At 51.9% G+C, this 21,621-nt stretch overlaps 1 protein-coding gene across 2 annotated transcripts; it reads left to right on the top strand.

Moving 5' to 3' along the window:
• The first annotated feature begins 124 nt into the window (after positions 1-124).
• On the top strand, positions 125-21,023 carry MERTK (MER proto-oncogene, tyrosine kinase). Of its 2 annotated transcripts, none has more exons than XM_048936551.1 (19): positions 125-433; positions 3,592-3,964; positions 4,192-4,292; positions 4,481-4,654; positions 6,405-6,491; positions 7,282-7,397; positions 10,473-10,656; positions 10,960-11,111; positions 13,919-14,069; positions 14,682-14,835; positions 16,181-16,266; positions 16,575-16,670; positions 16,966-17,046; positions 17,681-17,773; positions 17,850-17,968; positions 18,627-18,736; positions 19,083-19,242; positions 19,615-19,751; positions 20,495-21,023. In XM_048936551.1, exons 1-19 carry the CDS (start codon positions 355-357, stop codon positions 20,949-20,951), a joined length of 2,910 nt encoding a protein of 969 aa, XP_048792508.1. In that variant the 5' UTR covers positions 125-354; the 3' UTR covers positions 20,952-21,023. The 2 variants fall into 2 exon arrangements, with proteins under 2 accessions (XP_048792508.1, XP_048792507.1); XM_048936550.1 differs by having other exon boundaries at positions 126-433; positions 13,916-14,069.
• Positions 21,024-21,621: the final 598 nt, after the last annotated feature.

Raw genomic sequence — 21,621 nt, 5'->3', positions numbered from 1 at the left:
CTACACTTGTTGTGTGAGCATTAGGCACGGGGAGCAGAAAGCAGAGAAACACACAGAGGTCAGGGAGGTGGCCCGTTCCCAAAGCCCAGCCCCTTGCGTTGGGCTGCTCTCAAAGCCCTGTTTGAGTTGGTGCACACGTGTGTCCCCTCGTCACCCCGCTGACCACCCCCCACATCTCTTCGTTACACATCAACACCTCGTCCCTCGGGGTACCGCAGCCTGGCGCTGTCCCCGCCCCGTGCCGAGGCGGGAGGCGTGCCGTGCCGTGCCGTGCCGTGCCGTGCCGTGCCGAGCCGTGCCGCCACGAACCGTGCAGCTCTGCGGAGCGGATCCGGTGCTCGGTGCGGGGCCGGGATGGGCGGCGTGCGCTGCGCGCTGCTCTGCGCTCTGCTCTGCGAGCTGCCCCCGCCGCGCTGCGGAGCCGCTGAATTCGGTGAGTCCGGGCCGGGGCTGCGGGCGGGAGCTGCGGGCAGCGGTATCTCCGTCGGCCCTCCCGGTGGGCGACGGGACCCCGCTCTGTTTTTAGGGGAGGGAAGTGATTTGCCGTGCTGGATTTGCCGATGGGATGTGCCCCCGAGTTGTGCCGGCCGAGATGGCTGCGTTCGTGGCACCGGCACGCTGTTTGTGGAGCTTGGGCTACCTGGAAAAATGCGATGCAAAGAGACGTGGTCTGGGGGCTCAAAAGCAAAGCGTGGCTGCCTCGTGTCCATCCGGCAGGGTCGGATGGTGGTGGGGTCGGTGGGGAGATGTGCTTCTCAGCTGGGATGGTAGTCAGATCGGTTTGTTTTGAGTTCACAGTGTGGGCTGAGGGAGCCTGCAGTACCGCAAACTCACCGCTGTTTTCGGATTCAAACTGCAGTCCTGGAATGTGTCACACAAAAGGTGTGTGAAGCACAGGGTGCCTTCAAAAGCCAGGTGTGGCCCCAGGGCACATTCATCTCGGACAGCTCTGGTGGGCAGGATGGAGGCAGCAGTCCCAAGAGGTGCTCCCCATCCTTCCTCAGGTCAGGCTCTGTGCTGCATGACTGTGAGGATTCACTTCAACAGGTGCCCAGGCAGAAAGCAGTTGTCAGCAGATGCGTTATTTCTGCTAATACAGGAGTACTGACATAAGGCATTCGGGGGCAGACCTGTGCATTTCCTAATGCTTTCTTTTACTGGGATCGCAGTAGGACAACTTATGACTCCCCCATGGGGCGTGCAGCTCCTCATTTATTGTTTTCATCTATAATAAAGCATCGTGCCTCTTTCAGCAGGCAGACTTTCTGCTTAGACTCCCTTCTCCAGGCTAGCAGCAGAGGAGGCATGCTGAGCATCATCACTGCTCTGCCACCTGCTTGCTTGCTTATCCTGGCCCTGGGGTCTGAGCTTCGCTAGTGCTGGAGTTTTGCTGCCAGTCCAGGTATGTTGAATGAGCAGCATCGTGCTTGCACGTGGAATTTCTTCCTTGCCAGCTTAATCTGCTGCAGGGCAGTGGGCACCTTGCAGGTACCTGGGACACCCATGCACATCCACTCCCAACTCTGGGGCTCTGGCTTTTGGGGCCAGCCTGAGTAAGCAGCCCCGACCACGGATGAGTCCTCAGGGACAGCCACACCCCAAACAGCTGGAGATGGAGGGGTGCTCGAAAGGGAGCTCTTCATTCAACAAATTCCTGTTGTCAGCATGAGTCAAAGAGGAAAATATTTCATTCCTGGGCCAGCAAATACCTCTTTCCACTTCATCAGCGCAGAAATTGAGGCTGAGATCCCCTTTGCTTTTCAAAGTTTGCCTCGAAGGGGAACGCAGAGGGAGAGCTGGTGATAGCCAGAAACTGAGCCGGCCCCGTGGGGACAGTGTGAGCAGTCCCAGTGCCACCATGCTGGCTGTGCCCCACAGTGGGGCAGGATCATGGCTGCTCCCATCAGGCGCCTGCCTTTCCTTCATTCGGCCATCCTGCTGGGGTCAGTCCTGCTGGGAAGGGAATGCCTCCAACCCGGCTAACCTCTGCCAGGAGAAGGGGAGGGGTTCTCTGTGTTGCTTGCTTGTTTGTTCCTTGCTTGTTTGCTTTCCTCCAGTCTTTTGGGGGTTATCTGGCCACTGCAGAGCCGCTCACCTGGCTGCTGTGAGTAAATCTCACTGCGTTTAGCTGCAGTCACGTGGAGGACTTTGTTTGTGTTGAGATGGTGGAGATTAGGAAGCTGTTTAAAAAGCTTAGAGTCTTTTTTATTTTTGTTTTTTCCCCTGAAAGGGAAACCCATTGTTTTGTGTGTCAGTCAGGGAGAGCCTTTCTCTTCCCCATGTCCAGCTTTAAAACTCCTCTCGAGTTCCTGTCTACAAGCACCATTTCTCAGGGGTTAAAAATAGCGAGCAACTTAGCAAAGGAGCACATCCAGCCTCAAAATTAGGCTGTGTTTCTTGGCTCTGTGCACAGAACGCCAGGCTTGTGCTCCATTTCTTACGATAGTGATGACGTATCTTTAAAAACCTGGAGTTGTTTGATGTTTCAGGACTCAGACCTGCCCCAAAACAAACACAGCTGAACTCGGATTGAGCAAAAAGATCGTGTTTTCTGCTCACAGCGTTGCTTTTGCTTTTTTGTTTTTACACTGCAAATAGCTTTTTTGGAAGAGGGAAATTAATGGAGGTTTAACTCCTGTCTGGCACAGTGCCCTCACTTGCAGCAAGGGAGATTTATTGATGTGCTCGGGATTTCTGTATGCCTCCAGAAGCTGAGAAATTGAAGTACCTATTTTCAGGGTATTCTCCAGATCTTTTTGGAATATATGCTTTTCTTTTGGGGGAATGGCTGTCCATGGAGCTGCTCCTCATCTTGTTTGTGGCTGTGTGGAATGCACGAGGAAGGAGGCGGAGGGCACAGCTCAATGACTGTGTGTGTTAAGTGGCATGTAGGTGGGGGCAAGAAACCCACAGAGAGAGCTGGCAAAGTGTCTTCTGTTGGAAAAACGTCTGCAGAAGGGCAGTGTGGTGGGAGAACAAGGCTGCATAGCGGGCAGCTCCTACACACTGTCTGAAGGCAAGTCTCCATCAGTGCAGTTATTTCCCCCCAGCAGCTGGGTGAGGGCAGCTCCCAGCAGCAGCAGCCTGGCTGGCTCAGCCTGCCTTTTCCAGAGGGGCAGCCGCAAAGCTGGGTGGTTTTGTACCCCAGAGCACTGTGCTTGCTGTGCGCTGCCCATCCCCTGTGCCCAGCTCACCCCACACTGGGGACAGAGCTGCTTCAGGAGCAGAAAGCCTAAAACCAGCCCATGCAAATCCTCTGCAGGGACTCCTTCCCAGCTGGAAACGCCTGAGATGAGGCCCCTGAAAGGGGTTTTCTGAGTCCCAAATTCCTCCTGCCCGACTCCAGTCCCCAGGGCGTGATCCAGCACAAACAGCTCCCGCCTCTCCCCTGCCATGAGAAAAGCACAGTCCGGGACTTTCTGGTTTGCTTAAAGGTGCTTTTAGAGTGCTGCTTGTACACGTTCAGTCCTGGGACAGCCCCCAGCTCCCTGGTTCCTCCCTGAAGCTCCTACATGAGGTGTCTTGGAGGCTTTGAATCTTTTGGGAAAGTTTCTGGGTGACAAGTGACAAACCCGAGGTCTCTTCTTGCAGGTGATGCTGGCAGACATGGAGGCCTGAGGTCCCTCTCTGCAGGAGCCCCGCTGGCAAGGCCTCTGTGGGCAAGGCATCACCGCCCCAAACGAGGCCTCGCCAGTGGCCACTGGCCTCCCCAGGGCTCAAAGCCTTCCACCACCTCCCTGGGACAGCTGAAATTTAACCCCACCGTGGGGCACGTTGTGATAAATGAGCTCAAGGATGTCACGTTTAACTGCTCCATCAAAGTACCTCAGCTGCTGCTCCGGCCAGACTCCCCCAGCATTTCCCTGTGGAAGGATGGCAGGGAGCTGCACACTCTGGACCGCATCGCCACCAGCCACTTTGAGATCCCTGATGAAGAGGAGGTAGCCATGACCTCCACATTCAGGTAACCGGTGCTGTCCTTCTGCAGGAGGGATGTCCCCAGCATGGCTCCTGGGGAGGGAAGGCTGCCCTGCAGACCTCAAAGGCAGGCTTTGCACACACATCATCTGTTAGCCATGGGCACTGGGCTTAGTGATGCTGATTTCAACCCACCTCCCACCTATCTGTGTTCTGTGTGCAGGGCATCTCTCCCCATCACAGCCCTCACAACCTCACCCTTCTCTCTTGTAGCATCCGGGCTGCTCAGCGCTCGGATAACGGCTCCTATGTCTGCAAACTCAACATCTCTGGCACTGAGATTGCATCCGATCCCATCTTGGTACAGCTGGAAGGTGAGCTGGAGATGAGCAAGGCTAGAGGTGTCTGACAGGCTGCCATGTCTGCCACAGACATCCAGGGAGGCTGGATGGAAGGGATTGGTTGGCAAAGCCAAGCCCGAGTGAAACAGTGTGGGGTTGTTGTTGGAGAAGTGCTGCTGAGCTCTCTGAATCTTTTGTTTCTCTCCTTTGCATATGTGCAGGGCTCCCACACTTCATTCAACAGCCTGAGAAGCTGAATGTCACCAAGAACAGCCCCTTCAACCTCACGTGCCAAGCTGTGGGTCCGCCAGAGCCTGTGGAAATCTACTGGTTTCGTAACAATGTCCAACTCAACATGAAGCCCTACATCTCCCCATCAGTTCTGACTGTGCCAGGTGAGTCCAGCGGGAACCTATTCCAGGGGAAGCAGACATGAGCATTTCTGTGAGTGCTGGGTATCTTGGCTGCCCACAAGGCTTAGCTCTTAAGGACTCACAACCCTGAATTTAGATTTGAGCCCTGCAGTGCATGCGGGGTGTGCTGCTGAGAGTAGCCCTACTGCTGTAGGTAACCTTGTTGCTGTTGGCCTCCAGCATGCTGCTGCTCTTGTGGGCTGATCCCCTCTTAGTGTTTCTGAAGGACCTGGAAATTGTCCCTGCTAAACATCTCCCTGCCAACCTGGTGAAGCATAGGGAGAAAAGTCCTCTGTGATACAAAACCCAGCATAGTTATACTGTAGAGGCAAAAGAGAGGAAGGATTTCTTGATTTGCTCACGCAAAGGAGGCCACTAGCTAATTAACAGCCACACTGTAACTGACTTGTCTTGGCATCCAAAGGCAGACTTTAAAAGGCAGTGAAAGCCGGAAGAAGTGACTCATTCCTCTTGGAATGAATCCGGTTGGCCCATGTTAGGTTGGGATTTTTTTGGACAGTTCCCTTTGGGTCCAGAAGCTGTGTCACAATGCCACAGGTGCCACTTGGTAAGGCCAGGACACTGCAGCGAGTCCTTCACGTTGCATTTCACTACAATCAGAGAGGCATTTCATTAAAATCATTCCCAGTAAGAATGGTTTTAAGCTTCCAAGAAACAGGCTTTAGGTAAAGCACTGTGTGCTGATGCTGCTGGATTTGGCATCCAAACGTCTATTCATCCATAGGCTTGGCTTAGTTAGGTTCATTCTACTTGTACAACTACAGGAGGCTGTTTTCCTTCCAGTGGGGAGGAAAAGGCTGTAAAAGCAAGGCTTGGACAGTACCCAAAAAGCACTGGGATGTGTTGATACAATAGAACAGGCTGGTACATCGTTCCCTGTCCTCATTTCCATCCAAGGATGGCCGCACCCTCCTTCTTCGCAGCCAACCTCCCAACCAACTGCTGCACATCCAGGTGGATGAGCTGCAAAGGCAGACGACTTTTGCTGCAATTTCGTGCAGATCTCTGCACTCTGCCAAGCTAAATTAAAAATGCTGGGGATGCTGCACACAGCTTCAACCACTCGGGGAAGGCAGCAAACAATGTGCTCCCAGGCACCTGTGCCACCATGTGCACAGCAGGGACAGCTCAGCACCTGTCTCAGGCAGACATGAGACAAAAGTTCTGGGTGCTGTTGCTCACTGGTCAACTTACAGAGGCCATGCTAACAGCCAGAGGAAACCAGCAGCACTCTGCATTTGGGTATTTCCAGCAGACCCCAAAAGAAGTCTTTCTTCATTATCAGCTGGGAGATTTGAGCAGTCTTTGGAAAGTAGTCATCTGATTCAAGCCATGGTGGTGGGCTCTTCTGCTTTCTGTCTTTCCCTTTTTGAACACAAAACAAGTGCTTACTCAAGAGGTTGTGCAACGATGCCGTAGAAACACACAGTCCTGTCCTGTTCACTGGTGCTGGCTGCATGCACGTGCTCATGGTGTGGAAGGTGGTGAGAAGCTCTGCACGGGTCACCCTTGGCCAGCCAGCTGCCAGCCAGAGGGACAAAAAGTGGTGGAAAATAAGAGTTTTTTCTGTGTTGCTGGAGGAAAATAAGGCGACATTAAAACAAGGGAAGCCACAATCTTTTTTTTTTTTGTGAGCAACAGGTGGAACGTTGGTATGATTTGGGCATTTTGCAGAGGTGCAGCAAACAGATCCTTGGTTTTTCCCCTGCAGGTCTCAACGAAACAGCACTGTTCAGTTGTGAGGCTCACAACAGCAAAGGGCTAACCGCTTCCAACCCTGGGCGGGTCAACGTGAAAGGTAAGTGGGACCATGGTGTTACCTTTACTTGTTGAGTACATCTGTCCATCAGGAGCTGCCTGAACCTCCACACTTCCCAGCACTCGTTCAACACTAGCTGGTGGTGGTGTTTTTGGGACTTGCACATTTATTTTTTCCTGTTTGAAAATGATATTTAAAATCAAGCAGGTTGCAGGTAGTAGCACAGTCACCCAGAGCTGTTTGGTCATTTGGAGCAAGCGTAGCTCCAGTGTTGCAGCCGTGGGAGGAAACACCAAAAAGCACATTTGAAAGCAGAACTGTCAGACCCAGAGTAGGTTTCCGAAGGGTTGTATCATTCTTTTCCTTCCTTCACAACCAGGGCAGCACTCACAGTTTTCCATAGGAAATGGTGTTAATTCTTGACATTCCTAATGGGAACCACTCTGGTAATGCAAGGAAGATGTTCCCCAAAATGTCATTGCCTCTAAGCAATGCAGAGCGTTGTTTCAGCTCACAGAGTGCTGTCAAAACAGAGATTTTCTACTTCCCTGCCAGTGGTCTAAAATATCTACAGTGCATCGATACAGGATACTGCTGCAGCTCTAACCAGGACAGTTCCTGGGCTTCTTGCACAGTTGAAGCCTCAGGAGCTGCATGGGGCAAGCCAGCCAGGCCATGTCTGTGCTAAGGCCTAAACCTACTGAGCTTGTACTAGGCATATGGGCTGCTGTGCCCCTACCAGTACAGTCCCACTGCCTGCCCTGAGCTAGGCAGAGCTTCCCATAGCTCTCCAGCACAAGAGCTGACTGTGCTTGGCTTTGCCTTACAGGAATACCATCTGCACCAAAAACCGTGCATGTCCTGAAGAGAATGGCTCACAGCATTGTGATCTCCTGGGTGCCAGGCTTCGATGCGTTCTCTGCCTTGAACAGCTGCAGTGTGAAGGTAAGTTTGTGGCCCCTGCCTCTACAACCTGGATGCTCAAAGGCAGGGAAAAATCAAAGTTCTTTGGCATGAACCACAAGGACTTGACCAAGCTATTGGTTTGGGCAAAGTGAGCTGGATTTTCCCAGTAGTTTTGAAAGGGAAAGTGCAAAGTCAAGAAGTCAAACCTGAGTAGTAGAGTCTCTAGGTGCTGGTAACCTGGCAGCTGGAGCACCACTATGGTGGACAACAGGCTTCAAAAGGAGCTGTGCAGGGCCTGGTGTGGTCTGCTCACAGATTGTGGCTTTGCTCTGCCTGTTGCCAGGAGAAAGTTCACTGAAAGGCTTCCTGCAGAGAAATTGAATGGGAAAAGGGCTGTGCTGGGTGGCACCACCCGGACAGCTGTTTGGGTGGGCAGAGGAAACAGGATGCAAATGCTGGTCCTCAAGTTGTGAGTCATGAGGGGGGAAGGTCATCTCATTTCCCTTGAAATACATAGAATAGACAACTTAGGAGGGGAACAGGAACCTCTAAATTGAGGTTTAGATCTCTCAGTCGAGATAGTCAGGTTGTCAGGTCTCTTCGTAGAGAGATGCCCAGAGAGATGCTCTTTGGGAGGTTTCCTACATCCTGAATTGCTACTAGCACGTGCTTGTCCCCACTTTTACCTTCTGATCAAACACTTCCCAGATGTGGTCTTCCCCCTGGAGTTTGGAGATGGAGGCTCCTCTCAGCTCTCCACTCCTGACACCTTCTGAGTACTGGGGAGGAGCTGAGGGTCGTCAGTCTCCTGGACAAGCTAGTGAAGCCATCTTCATGGATTCATGGAGCCCTGCAAATAGCTTCTGGCTGCTGCCCTTCTTTGTCATTGCAGAGTCTCATTGTCCCGTTGCTTGCTCTCTTCTGGATGCATTTTTTGCAGTGGTTAATCTGTACCCTGGTTCAGGCAGTACACAGTCTGTCCTGGGATGAGGAGCAGCCACTGCCAGCAGAAATCCTACGCAGACTGAACTCAGCATATTGTGGCACCCAAGACTTCCGCATTTACAAACCCTCTCATTAGCCTTCATGTACTCATTAACCTTCGTGTACTCATTAGCCTTCGTGTCAGAGCAATCCTCCTTCGGCTCTTACACCGAAGGTCCCATCTCTCTCAGAGCATTAAAAATTAGGTGGCTTTAAGTAGATCGTGTGAACTCTCACTGGTAGGAAGTGAAAATGCTCAGAAGCCTGAGTGGCAGCGGTGACAGCAGAGCCCCAGCTCCCAGCTTGCTCCAATGCCCTCCCATAACCCTCAGGCAGCTCCCACGAGTCAGCGCTGTGTTTGCGCCCATGGCTGAGCGAAAGGCTGTGCAGAGTGAAGAGCCAGAGGACAGACTGTTTCCTCCCTTTTCCTCCCAGCCTATTTCTATGTGACGTGTCCTCTGACCTCTCAGGAGACAGAGGATGTCGGAAGGCAGGTAAAAGTGAAAGGAGTTACCGAGGGGAAAGGTACCTGAGCTAATATTAGCGCCGTGTCCACCGCCGCATTCCGAATGGAGCTCAGGAAGTGGGGTGGAGAGCCAAGGAATTTCCTATGACTTCATGTTCATGGGCTGTCAGTAGGAAATAGCCTTTCAATTTGGAAAACAAGACATGATTTCTGGCAAAAACACAGCCGTGACTAAGCCTTTTTTCTCCTGTCTCCTTTGATAATCCTCTTGCTTGGGTAGCGTGGCCCATCAACCACATAGATCATTTTTGAGCATCCTGGTGCTTAAAGCAGGAGCTGTTCTTATCATATCTGGTGAGTTCAAGCTGTTAGTTTGTAAAAAACATGTTTTTAAAATAAACACCTTAGTCTGATAGACTCTTTCCAGAGGAAAAGTATGGGTTGTCTTCTGAGTTATCCACACTGCTCATGCCAGTGTCTCTCATTCTCATTCTTCCCTCTTCTGCCCACCACCTAGTGAGAGACTGCTCTTGTGGGGCTTGCTGTGTTCCGAGAACTTTGCTGACATGCATGGAAAGCAAAACAGAAGAGGTGATGCTGAGCAAGCACGTGGCTCTCACGCCTGATCAGAGCAGAAGCTCAATGTCCCAGCCCTGCGACTGGGGTCGGATCAGCCAGTTAGCATCACCAGCTGCAGTGGAAACAGGTCCTGGAATATGATGAGATGCTTTTCCCCAATGTGAGCAGTCATTCCAGCCTTTTAGGGAGTTTTTTCAGCCCTGATACACTGGAAAAAAAGTTTATCTATGTCCAAAAATCATGACTTGCTCCTAATGCATTGAATTCATTCATTCAGTTCAATGATCATAGAATCACAGAATGGCTTGGGTTGAAAGGCACCCAAAAGGCCACTCAGTCCCAATCCCCTGCCGTGGGCTGGCTGCCTTCCACCAGCTCAGGCTGCCCAGGGTGCCATCCAACCTGCACCTCCAGGGCTGGGGCACCCACAGCTCTCTGGGCAACCTTCTCTGGGTAATGATGGAGTGTAATGAGGACGGTGATTGGTCCTTCTAGAGGGTTCACGAGAGGGAAGACTGTGCTAATACAGTGAGCTCCCTGATGGGAAGAGAGCCTCTAGATCTTTCCTGGCACAGATTGCATCTAGACCTTCATCCTTAATACTCCTGGCTGCCTGGTTCCCCATCGATTTGACTGATGCTCCCCTGGGGCTGTGTGCATTCTTGTCTCCCACAGAGTCTGATAAGTTCTGTGAATAATGATGTGCTGAATGAAAACAGACTTCATTCTGTTTGTTTGAGACTCACTGCCTGGTAATTTAATAGGGTGCTCCTTTTGCTTCCAGTTGCAAGAAATAGCAAAACATCCTTCCCTCCCTTTGCTTTCCACATTTTCACACATATCTGCCATGTCAAGCTGCATCTCTTTCTTCTCCACATGCATTTGAGTCCCAGCGCTGGGTTCTGAGGATGGCCTGCTGTCAGCTTTCTGCTTGGGAGGGATGAAGCCCTGGTGCTGTTTTGATGGAGGACAGAAAGGGAGGCAGGGCTCTGGATCCTGTTTGCAGATGTAAAATCCTGCTGTGCCTCTCAGCCTGCAGGTTGTTGCTGACTAATCCCTGTTTCTGGACTGATTTTTCCATTAAGGTCAAGGAAGCCGTTCCACGAAGCAATGTCTCATTTCTGCTCTTTAACACGTCGGTGCCTCCCCACGTGTATCACATCCAGCAGCTGTGGCCCATGGCAGATTATAACATCAGTGTTTCTTGCAAGAATGAAGTCGGTTGGTCGGCATTTAGCCCCTGGATAACAGCCAGTACCACGGAAGGAGGTAGGAAATGAGTTGCTAGTGCTGAGAAAGGTTTCCCTGCTTAAGGCTCACTGCTGTGCTCTGTGCAGGACTGCCTGGATGAGTTGCTGCTTCAGAGAGATGGCTGTTTAGGGTTGGGATATCTTGATTGGAGAAGGGAAATGTACCCACATGCGATCACCTGCTGGAAATATTAAAGGCGATTGGACATAGTGGATGTTGTCTGCTTGAGCTGCAGCTCATTTTCAGCCCACCTGCCACGTCCCTCAGGGATGCACACATCCCCCTGCCTCCCCTCCCCTTATTTCTCTTTGACTCCTGCAGCTCCAACCAGCCAGCCGCTGAATGTCACAGTGTCACTCAACGAATCCAGCTCCTTCCTGGAAATCCGATGGGTGAAGCCACCCCTTGAGAGGACACAGGGGGAGCTGCAGGGATATCACATCTGGCACACGTGGCAGGACTCCAAGGGGCTGGTAAGTCACCAGGGGACTGGGGGAGAGTTTGATAGACAACCCATAGCACTGAGTTGTTATGCTCTGGGAGCGTGTTAGGGCAGGGGACCTGTCCACAGCACATGAAGTCATTTGGCACAGCCTTCCTTGCCTCCTCCAGGCCTTGGGACATCTTAGGTACTGGGCAAAACAGCGTGAGAGATGGAGGATGGGATTCCATCCAAGTTCTGCTTGTGGCCAGGGAGCCTTAGGATAATTGCATGGATGTATCCAGCCATCCCCTCTGCGCTGTGGTTTGGTCTTCCTCTGTCCCAGGCAAAAAGCAGAGAGGCACTGGCGACATAAACTCTGTGTGGAAAAAGTGACTCATGCTCTTTTTTTGTAAGATGCTGCATTTTCTGTTCTCCTTTTATGCTTCTGAAAAAGAGCATGTATAGATCCAGGCTGAATGAAGTCAAGGAAACAATATTATGGTCTTGTGACTAGCATGGAAAAAAAATGCTGACACATTTGTCATCTCTTAAGCAGTAAGTGAAAAACAGGCTGTGCCCTTAAGCTCTGGGAAACTTATTATTTTAAATAAAAATCCCAAGTTAAATGCTTTCTGCTCAGGACCCTGGTCCATTACTGTTCTCGTTCATGCTGGCTTTCAGGAGCCTAAAAACCCCACTAGTGGGGAATGAGTTCAGATGGGAAGTAGGAAGCTCTGCTAGGCAGTTATCTTTCCAGACAACCTTGGCTTTGCAGATCAAAAGGTGCTCAGTGCTGCTTTGTTTTATCAGCTTACGGGCTTTCTGAAAGGCAAAAATGCCTGTGAAGATGCCCAGAGGCAGCAAACCAAGGGCAGGGGCCAGCATTTGTTATCCTAAGGGCTGGGGATGGCAGTTGGCTGTGCCACATCCCTCACAGAGCATCCTTGGGCTGGCTGTGGAGCTGGGCGCCCTCGTGAGCTGCTTGCAGTCTGTCTGCTGGAGCTGACGGACAGACAGACCGAAGCACAGGAGCAATGTGATTGTTGCCATTTGCCAAAAATAAGTGGAAAAGCTTTTGTTTTCCAGGCATAAGGCCTCTGAATCTGGGCTCTGGAGAAGTTGCATGTTAAATGCTAGATATCCCCAGCTTCTTTTCTCCTTGCTGTGCTAGTGGCCCCACAGAGCGCAAGTGCTGCGAAGAATCCTGCCCTTCTCACATCAGGCTTCCCCCCAAATAACCATCAGTCTGAAAGTCCTGGCACCAGAACTGCGGTGGGATTGTGGATTTCTGTGTCAGCAGGGCCACCTGCAGGCCTCTTTTTCTCCACAATCAGTTAAAAAAAAAAACCCAACAATTTTTAAAACTTCAAGAAGTTCTGGTTTTATTTTTAAACCAGCGATTCTTGTTTGACCCAGGGCTGCAGGAGCTGAGACACGAAGGAATTCCTCAGCTACCACAAGACTCATAAAAATCATTAAATTTGGCAATTCTGTCCTGACAGAAGGGCTGTCTGCTTTGAAAATGTTCTCATACTCTCCACGAGCCGTTTGATAGCTGTTCGGCTCTGTCCTCAAGTGACACAGCAGGGCTGTGGGAGATGTTAAAGGATCCCAGCGCAGTTTTAGGCTGGCGGTGGGAAAATGACCTCGTGTGCATTTCCACTGACGGGTGCCATGAAAGCAAAGTGGTTGGAAAAGAGATGTTCCTCAGGGCAGTGCCTTCTGCTAGTGCCTGCGGAGCTCTGCCTGCTGCTTGTCTGTGTTTCACATCAATTTTGGTGGCCTTTTTGTGAACAGAAATCAGTTCTGATTTCCTCCTTGCCCGCCCTGCTGCCATTTTCGCTTCAAGTTGAGAGCAGCAGCACAGAGCCAGGCTCTGCCTCTTCCAGCAGCCTGCCAGATGTTTTGCACATCACAGGGCAGTTGCTTTGCAGCTGGCAGCCAGCGAGGAGCAGCAGCAGGCACTTTCTCAGCTGCTTGGCTGAGTCACAAAAGGATCAGGAAACAACAGGGAATTTGCAAGAAAAGATCACTTGTGTTTTTATCAAGGAAAAAAAAAAACAACAAACTTTGCCATGAAACACATTGACATCTCTAATGTCACCGGGCAAGGAAACACACTTTTCAAGCTGGAAATATGATTAGCATAACACCGGAAGATATCTGTCCTAAGACTTACTCTCTGTGGCTGGGCACTGGAAGGATGAAGCTGAGAGCGCTGCAGTAGAAAGGCAGAGGGGCTGTGCCATGCGAGGGAGTGCTGGTGGCTCAGGGGCTCGTGGGACTGCCTGGCACAAGGCTCACAGAGCTCGGGTGGCACCACGGGGCCATGGCCACCTGCCAGGCACAGAACAGAGCCCGTGCTGTCCCTGGGTGCGTCACATCCCCACGCTGTGTGGGACAGAGCTGCAGCATTGCTGTGGCCCTCGTGCCAGCTCCTGGCAGTCGGGAGCACAGCCTCAGGCAGGGGCAGTGTTACTCACGCTGGAGAAGTGCAGGCTGATGTTTAGAACACCTTTATGGCCATGGAATGGGGCTGATGGCTGTAGAAGTGAGAGGAGAAAGGTGTTTCAGACCCTGGTGTGTGCAGTGCCTTTCCTCCTCCCTTGCAGGATGGCTTCCTTGCCTCTTTTCTGGCTCTGCTGCTTCAGTTGATAAGCAAAGACTGAAACAGGAAACAACGCTCAGCTCCTTTTCAGGGCTATTATTCTCCATAAATAGCTTGCTGCTCCTGCTGCATTTCCTCTGGGCTTCCAGCAGCAAAGCCATGCAATTGTATAATGAATTCAGCAAACCTCTGGCTTTCACTGTTGCTGTCAGCCCCATCCCATGCCTGTCTTCTCTTGTCTCCAGCAGAACGTCTCCTCGGAAGCCCAGCATAATGCCACCGTGGCCATCCTGCCTGTGGTGGCCACCAATGCCACCTGCTCAGTGCGTGTGGCTGCTGTCACCAAGGGAGGCGTGGGGCCCTTTAGCAGCCCGGTGGAGGTCTTTGTTCCTGCCAGTGGTAAGGAGAGTCCTGTCTCTGCGGGTGGGAGATGCTGTGGAAGCTTTCAGTGTACGCTGTGCAAACTGGTGGTTTGCACAGATCTGGTCAGAGTTCCCTGCTACCATCATCACATTCTGTCAATGCCAGATGCTGTCCCCATTGGCCAGGCTATCTGAATGCAGCACCGGGAAATTCATAGAGTTATTAAGGTTGGAAAAGACCTCTAAGATCATTTAGGCCATCCACCAAGCCACCCCCACTGTGCCCATAGTCCTACAGTGCCACAACTCCACAGTTCTTGAACACCTCCAGGTGACCCCACCGCTCCCTGGGCAGCTGTGTCAGTGCAGAATCACTTCTGGAGAAGGAATTGTTCCTAGCAGCCAACCCGAACCTCCCCTGGCACCACGTGAGGCCATCCCCTCTCATCCTATGGCCGTTCCCTGTGAGCAGAGGCCGACCCTGCCTCACACAGCCTCCTTTCAGGGGGTTGCAGAGCCATAGGTCTGCCCTGAGCCTCCTCTTCACCAGGCTGAATAGGGATTGGTTTCTAAGGCACTGTGATATCCTCCTCTGCTCTCCATGGGCTGATTCTCTTTCACCAGCTCTGCTAACATGATGTTTCCTTAGGGTTAATAACCTCAGCTCCCTCTTCAACGCCAGCATCTGGGAACACGGACTCCTTTGTAGTAGCACTGGGCTTCATCTGTGGTACGGTTGCTGTTGGGCTGATCCTCTGCTTGTCTGTAGTCATCCAGAAAAGATGCATGGAAACAAAGTATGGGTAAGCCAAAGGGAGAGCAGCTGATGGTGGTGCTCTGAGCTGGGCAGGTGGCAGGCATGGGGGGAAGGACAGGCAGGGGAGCTTTTTGCCAGCTCTGGATCCAGGGAGAAGGCTTCTGCCTCTTTCAGCATTGTCATTTCCCATTTTTATTGCAGTGAGAGGCACAGGGGAACTAAGTGTGATTTTACCACAGCAACAGTACTTCCCCTTCCATTCTTAGCTCAGCAGTGCACCTTTTACTTAATTATTCCTATTTTTAAAGGGAAGTAAACTCGGGCAATTCAGTATGGGAGGTGACCTTGGCATTTTGACGCAGTGGAGAGAGAACAAAGATGTATGATATCCTGTGTCCTGGGGCCTGGAGAAACCCATCGTGCCTCGTCACGCACCGAACCTGTCTTGGCCCAAGGGCTGAGTGCAGCATCAGTGTCAGCAGGGCAGAGACCACTGGACCACACTTAGTGACATTTTTAGTAGCATGGACAAAGGGCTGTTATCTATACAGCAAGCCAGCGCTGCTCACTCACCCTTGTGACTTTCTGAGTGGCATTTAAGTGCCCTGTCCTATTATTTGTGCTAAATAATTGTGGCGTTACCAGCTTGTCTTATGAGTGGCATCATTGGATGCCCGCTGCCGAATGGGAAAATGCTATAATCCACTCCTTTGGAAATGCATCACTTCAGTAAGGGAGGTTATTGAGCTGGCAGTGAATGACGTCTGCTTTGGTCCCTCACAGCATCACCTCAATCCCAGTCTGAAAAACGGGTCTGTAAGAATCTCTAACTGATGTAACATTATGGGGATCTCTGTGCCCTTGCAGTTTTTGTTTCCCCGAGCTGGGCCTCTGCCCTGCTCCACAGAGGCAGCACAGTATCTCCCAGCAGCATGCCCACCATCATTTTGGGGCTGTGATGTACGCCTCCCATGACTTCTTTTTGGCTAAAGGATTGTGGTGACTAAAGGAGCTACGTGCTGATGTGGAGCACTGATATGCTCAAGCTGCACATCGTGCAGAGGAGGTCGCTGTAGGAAGTGGGTAGTATTGCTACCAGCCCAGACTGCTGTGAGACTGGGAAATGAGTATCCCATTTCCTCCCCAGAATACCTCTGTGACTCACTCCTTTGTAGATCAGCCTTGTTTATCAAGTAGATGTTTTGATCAGACGTTGTAGGCAATGGCAATGATCCAGTGAGAGGGAAATGAAAAGGATCAGAGCAAATGTGCATTTCCTCCTTTGCTGCTGATCTCATGGGTAGCTCTGTGGTCACCCGTGCCTGCAGCTGTGGTTCTCTGAGCAGAGGGAAAACAGCTGAAGTAACCTCGCACACTTTCTATCCCACCAGGAATGCTTTCAGCAGAAATGATTCAGAGCTGGTGGTGAACTACACAGCCAAGAAGTCCTACTGCCGGAGAGCCATCGAACTGACATGTGAGTGTTCTTCTCACCCCTCTGCAACGAGGTGACAGGATAGCAACAGGGCAAGCCATGGGCCCGATTCTTCCAGTTCTTCACATGTCTGCCAAGCTGGGTTTCCTCACCTGGTTGCCTGTGAAATTCTAAGGCTCTGTCTCTAGCTGGATGGCCCACGGGCATTAAGGGAAGCTCGGATGCTACGAAACTATGAAACCTTGCCTCTCGGTCAGCTCTCTCTGTACCATGGCACACCCTGATGCTGTAAATGGTAGGCCTGCAACTGAAGTCTTCTGGGTCTGAACTCCTCTTCCCCTCTCTTGCAGTGAGTAGCCTGGGTGTCAGCAGCGAGCTCCAGCATAAGCTGCAGGATGTCGTCATTGACAGAAATGCCCTCAGCCTGGGGAAAGTCCTGGGAGAGGGTGAGTGATGGTGCTGCAGGGGCTGGGGCTGGGTATGTGGCTGGACTGATGGAGCAGGGACTGCTGCTGATGTTCACATCATCGCCTGGCCCCTGGATGGCAGAGCGTCAGGCTGGGAATTTGGACCCCTACATTCATGTCTTTGTCCTGCCACAGGGACGCAAGCATCCCCCTCTGCCTTTTGGAGACAAGGTCTCTGTTTTAGAGCACTTCAGATCTTTGAGAAGACAGCTATATCTCAACAGGCAGTCTGTAGAGGCGTGGGTAAAGTGCTTGCTTCTTTTCCATGGCACAGGGGAGTTCGGGTCAGTGATGGAGGGGCGTCTCAGCCAGCCAGAAGGCACCCCACAGAAGGTGGCTGTCAAGACCATGAAGTGTAAGTAACCCTGGCCTTGCAGAACCTGCTGCTGTTTGGCACAGCAGGTACTAGTGCTCCCTAAACCCCTCTCTGGGGCTCTCTCTATATCCTGGAACCGTTCTGTAGGGATGCTGGTCTCTGCCACTGCTGCTGGTCCTAGCCAGAGAGATGCAGCTGTGGCAGGAGATCTGCTGAGCAGATGCTGGGCAGTAGAAGGGAAAGCGTGGTGGATATGGGGAAAGGTGTGTGGGTTGTCTCGTGCCTTTTTCCAAACGGTGACCAAAGCCCTGCTGGGAAGGGCACTCCTCTTACAGCCAGTTTTGTCCTGAGGAACTGGGAAATGACAGGACTTGTCTCTGGCCAGATTAGAGACCCTAGGCTTTTTGGGGATGCTCATATCTAATCCTATGTGCTGTGGCCTCTGTCCAGCCTGACCCATTGCAAACTGCATGAGCGGGGTGGGACTCTTCCCTGCTTCCATATGCTGCATAACCCAATGCTGTGCAAACCTCTGGTGTGATGTCTCTGTCATATTGGTGGTCCCTTACCCTTTGCCCACACAAGAACTCTGCTGTAAAGAGATGTGGCAGCAGTGATTAAAGTGTTAAAGCTCTCAAGGTCTTAAATTTCCTGTTTTTCCTTTGCTTCCCAGTGGATAACTTTTCCCATAGAGAGATAGAAGAGTTCCTCAGTGAAGCAGCGTGCATGAAGGACTTTGACCACCCCAATGTCATCAAGCTCCTAGGTATGGGGTCCCCAGGTTGGGCTGGGAGTGGGACCATACTCAAGTCCCACGTGTGAGCTGTGTCCGTGTGTTCCAGGCGTGTGCATCGAGCTGAGCTCTCAGCAGATCCCCAAGCCCATGGTGGTTCTCCCCTTCATGAAATACGGTGACCTGCACAGCTTCCTGCTTCGCTCCCGGCTGGAGATGGCCCCCCAGGTAATGAAGGCAGGCAGCAAAGGGTCCTATGCCTGCAAAGAGCAAGGGGTGACTGTACCTCTTTTAGGGACACCGGGCAAAACCTGCCTTTGGTTTTGGGGAACTGCACGAGGACTTGGTTGTAGTTCTGCCGCCTGCTTTGTTGGTGCTGGCAGTGGGATCTGGCTCTACACAAGCCTGTGGGATTCGTGCCTTCCTGAGTCACGGTCACCTTGCTCCACACCATGACACACAGTCCTTTCCTACAGAGCTACTTTCTAGCTTGTAATATGTGATGTTAAGGCCGGTGGGAACAGCCACAAGGAAACAATATCTAGTTGAAGGCTGCATTCAGAAGTTGTGAAAGGAGGAAGCAGAGGTGCAAAGGGTATGCATGATGTCTGGTTTGCCAGGATGGGCTGTTCTGGCCTGCATTACAGCCTGGCAGACAGCGCTTGGTTTTGTTTCTGAAACAGCTGTCCCAGCATCTGCAGCTTCTGCAGGTTTCTGATTCAATAAATCTCATGGTCTGAGGTTGTCACCCTTGGTGGCCACTGCTGTGGGCTCCCTGTGCTCTCTAACAGAACGGCTGTCAGGCAGCTGGCTTGAGCAGGTCTGGTCAGACCAAACGTGCCTCCCAAAGCACTCAGACCCTCTGACCCACATCCTCCCTCCTCAGTTTGTGCCCCTGCAGACTCTGGTGAAGTTCATGGTGGATATTGCCCTGGGGATGGAGTACCTGAGCAGTCGGCAGTTTCTTCACAGGGATTTGGCAGCTCGGAACTGCATGTGAGTTTGCTTTCCTTCTGTTTTGGCCTGGCAAGGTGAAAAGTAGTGGAAGTCCCATGGCTTTATAGTGCTAGGAATGAGTACAGAGTGGGTTTCCTCAAGTAAAACCTCCCTTGGAGTCTCCTGGGGAGACATAGCGAGGAGACCAATCTCAGAACTAGAGTTCAGAATTTGGCACGTCTAACTTTTCTTTCTTATCATTTCTTGAGCTGTGGAAAGAAGAGGCAGTCGTACACAGTGTTTCAAGAGCCAGCCTGATGAAGGCGTGATCACCAGCCATTACCCATCTGTCAGGAAAGCAGGCTTTGCCTCCCCAGGGCTCTCTGACCCCGTTTGTACCTGGCAGGTTACGGGACGACATGACGGTGTGCGTGGCAGACTTTGGGTTGTCCAAGAAGATCTACAGCGGCGATTACTATCGTCAGGGCCGGATAGCAAAAATGCCAGTGAAGTGGATTGCGATAGAGTCCCTGGCTGACCGTGTCTACACCACCAAGAGTGATGTGGTAGGTACACATGGCTGGGCAGCCAGGAAGCAGGAGCCAAGAGCAAGAAAGTGATCCCTGAGTCCTCCGCAGCTGTGGCACTTTGTAGGGGTTGTTCTTGTACCTTGCAAGTGCAAAAGCCAGTCAGTAACAGGCCATGCTGACCTTTCGTTGCCTGCCCAGCATCCTGGAATAAGTTTACTGAGTGGGCTGCTTGCCTGTCGTATGGCATTTCTTATCATTTCCAATTTTGGGGAAGGCAGGACTGAAGATACAACTATTAGCATTGTGCGAGAGCCCAGTGGATGCTAGGAAGTGACCTTTCCCCATGAAAAGACTCATTCATTCCTCCTGGAAATGTCCTTGCAGCACGCTTTCCCTTTGTTATCACAGTGGGCATTTGGCGTTACCATGTGGGAGATAGCCACCAGAGGGATGACTCCATACCCAGGGGTGCAGAACCACGAGATTTATGAGTATCTATTCCACGGGCAGCGGCTCAAAAAGCCTGAGAACTGCTTAGATGAACTGTGAGTATTACACCACTGTGCCCAGGCTGCAAAAAACCTCCTATGTCCCCGCTCCAACTGTCCCCAGACACTGAATTCAAATAAAAATATCAAAGACAGAACCTTTGTTCCTTGTAGGGTTGACAGGCAGGGAGCTCACACACACAGCTTAGCTCTGAGAAGAGAGCTGGCCAGAATAGTGGTGTGGGTGAAATTTTAAGTGAGCATGTCTCATATAAAAAAAGAAAAACAGCTCCAAATCTTTAATGTTCTGTTAATCTCATGAGTTTTAATACGAGCCAGAGTATGACCCAGCATCTTCTTAACTCCAGGCAAGGTGTCACACAGAAATCTCCAAAAATATCCCCACAGAAGGCAGTGTGTTGGTGGGGTTCACGCCAAAGGCTGATGATGGGCTGCCTGCAGCAGGTGGCATGGGGTGGGTGAGAAGTGCCAGAGGCCACCTTGCTGGGTCCTGCAGAGGTGGCAGCAGTGCCCTCTGCAGTTTGTGGTGAAGGAGTCAAAGTTTTTGTTGTTATTTCATTTTTAAGACTGTTCTGCCATAAAGGTCTTGCCTAGGGGGGGTGCTGCACTCCTTTCTCAACAAAACAGCTAAAGCGGGGGGGCGGGTTTTGCTTTGTTTTAATGCAAAGTGACTCGGGACTCACCCAGTTTCCAAGCAGGGAATCAGAGCATGTACATCTCCAAGCCCAACACTCGGCAACATCCTCCACGACAGCTGCATTTCCTCTCCTCATTCCCAGGTACGATATCATGTCCTCCTGCTGGAGGGCTGAACCTGCTGACCGACCCACGTTCTCGCAGCTGAAAGTTCATCTGGAGAAGCTTTTGGAAAGCCTTCCTGCCCTGAGGGGGTGCGGGGACATCATCTACGTCAACACCAGCCTGCCAGAGGACAGCCCCGACTCCACCCAGGATTCGGGCTTCCCCCAAGCGGACTCTGACTTGGACACCAGGGACATTGCTGAGCCCTGCTGCTCCCACACGGAGGCAGCGCTGGTGGCAGTGGATATCCACGACGGGGGCTCGAGGTACGTCCTTGAGAGCGAGGGCAGCCCCACGGAGGAGGCTTACGTCCCACTGCTGCCCCACGAGGGCTCGGCGTGGACCGAGGCCAGCACCTTGCCTGTTGGCAGCTCGCTTGCAGCTCAGCTGCCCTGTGCTGATGGCTGCCTGGAGGACTCTGAAGTGCTGCTGTGAACGGAGCCTGCGCAAAGCAGGGTGTGAATCGGGACAGAGAGATTTTATTTTAATAAACAGTCTTATTTCTTCTTGCATTATTTTCATACGGGAGTCCGGCCCTTCCTGGAGGAGACCACAAGGTGCTTAAATGCTCTGAGGATGTTTGATGTACTGGGAGGCTTTGGTTCCTGGCTCACAGAGCAGCCCATGTCCCCCTGAGGGTAACGGCTATGGCAGGGGTGGGCAGTGTGGAGATCTGGGCTAAATGGTGCTGCTCACACAGGGTTGCCTTCCTGCAGCCCAGACTGTGCTGGCACCAGAAAAGGTGGGATTTCTTTTTTTATTTTTTTACCTTTTTGAGCATTTTCAGTCGCTTTTTCAACAAGCAGTACTGAGGATGGTCAGGGCTGATACACAGCCCTGGCCCAGGCATTTCACACAGCCATACGTCCCTGCTGAAAACCACCAAGCAGAACCCAAATGACAGCACCAGGACCTTTGCCATCTCCTGTCCAAACAGTGGGTTTTGGTTTGTCCCCAGTGCATCTCCACACACTGATCATCCTGGTCTACCTGTGTGCAGAGCAATGCATTGCTCCTGTTGATGGCATTTCAGGAGACTGGATGGGGGAGGCCTGGGAGCAATGGAGCCACACTTGGCCTATCTGTAGAGCTGCTCTGGGGCTTG

The sequence above is a fragment of the Lagopus muta genome, chromosome 2 (genome assembly GCF_023343835.1).
Source record: "Lagopus muta isolate bLagMut1 chromosome 2, bLagMut1 primary, whole genome shotgun sequence".
NCBI classification, from domain to species: domain Eukaryota; kingdom Metazoa; phylum Chordata; class Aves; order Galliformes; family Phasianidae; genus Lagopus; species Lagopus muta.
The sequence above is the reverse complement of the archived record's forward strand: the minus strand, read 5'-3'. Positions and strand labels throughout refer to the sequence as shown.

Coding starts and splice junctions, on each gene's coding strand:
- MERTK (XM_048936550.1), top strand. CDS start 355: ATGGGCGGCGTGCGCTGCGCGCTGCTCTGCGCTCTGCTCTGCGAGCTG. Junction 17,047..17,680: donor GGCTGTCAAGACCATGAAGT/GTAAGTAACCCT, acceptor TTTGCTTCCCAG/TGGATAACTTTTCCCATAGA. Junction 18,737..19,082: donor TTGGCAGCTCGGAACTGCAT/GTGAGTTTGCTT, acceptor TGTACCTGGCAG/GTTACGGGACGACATGACGG.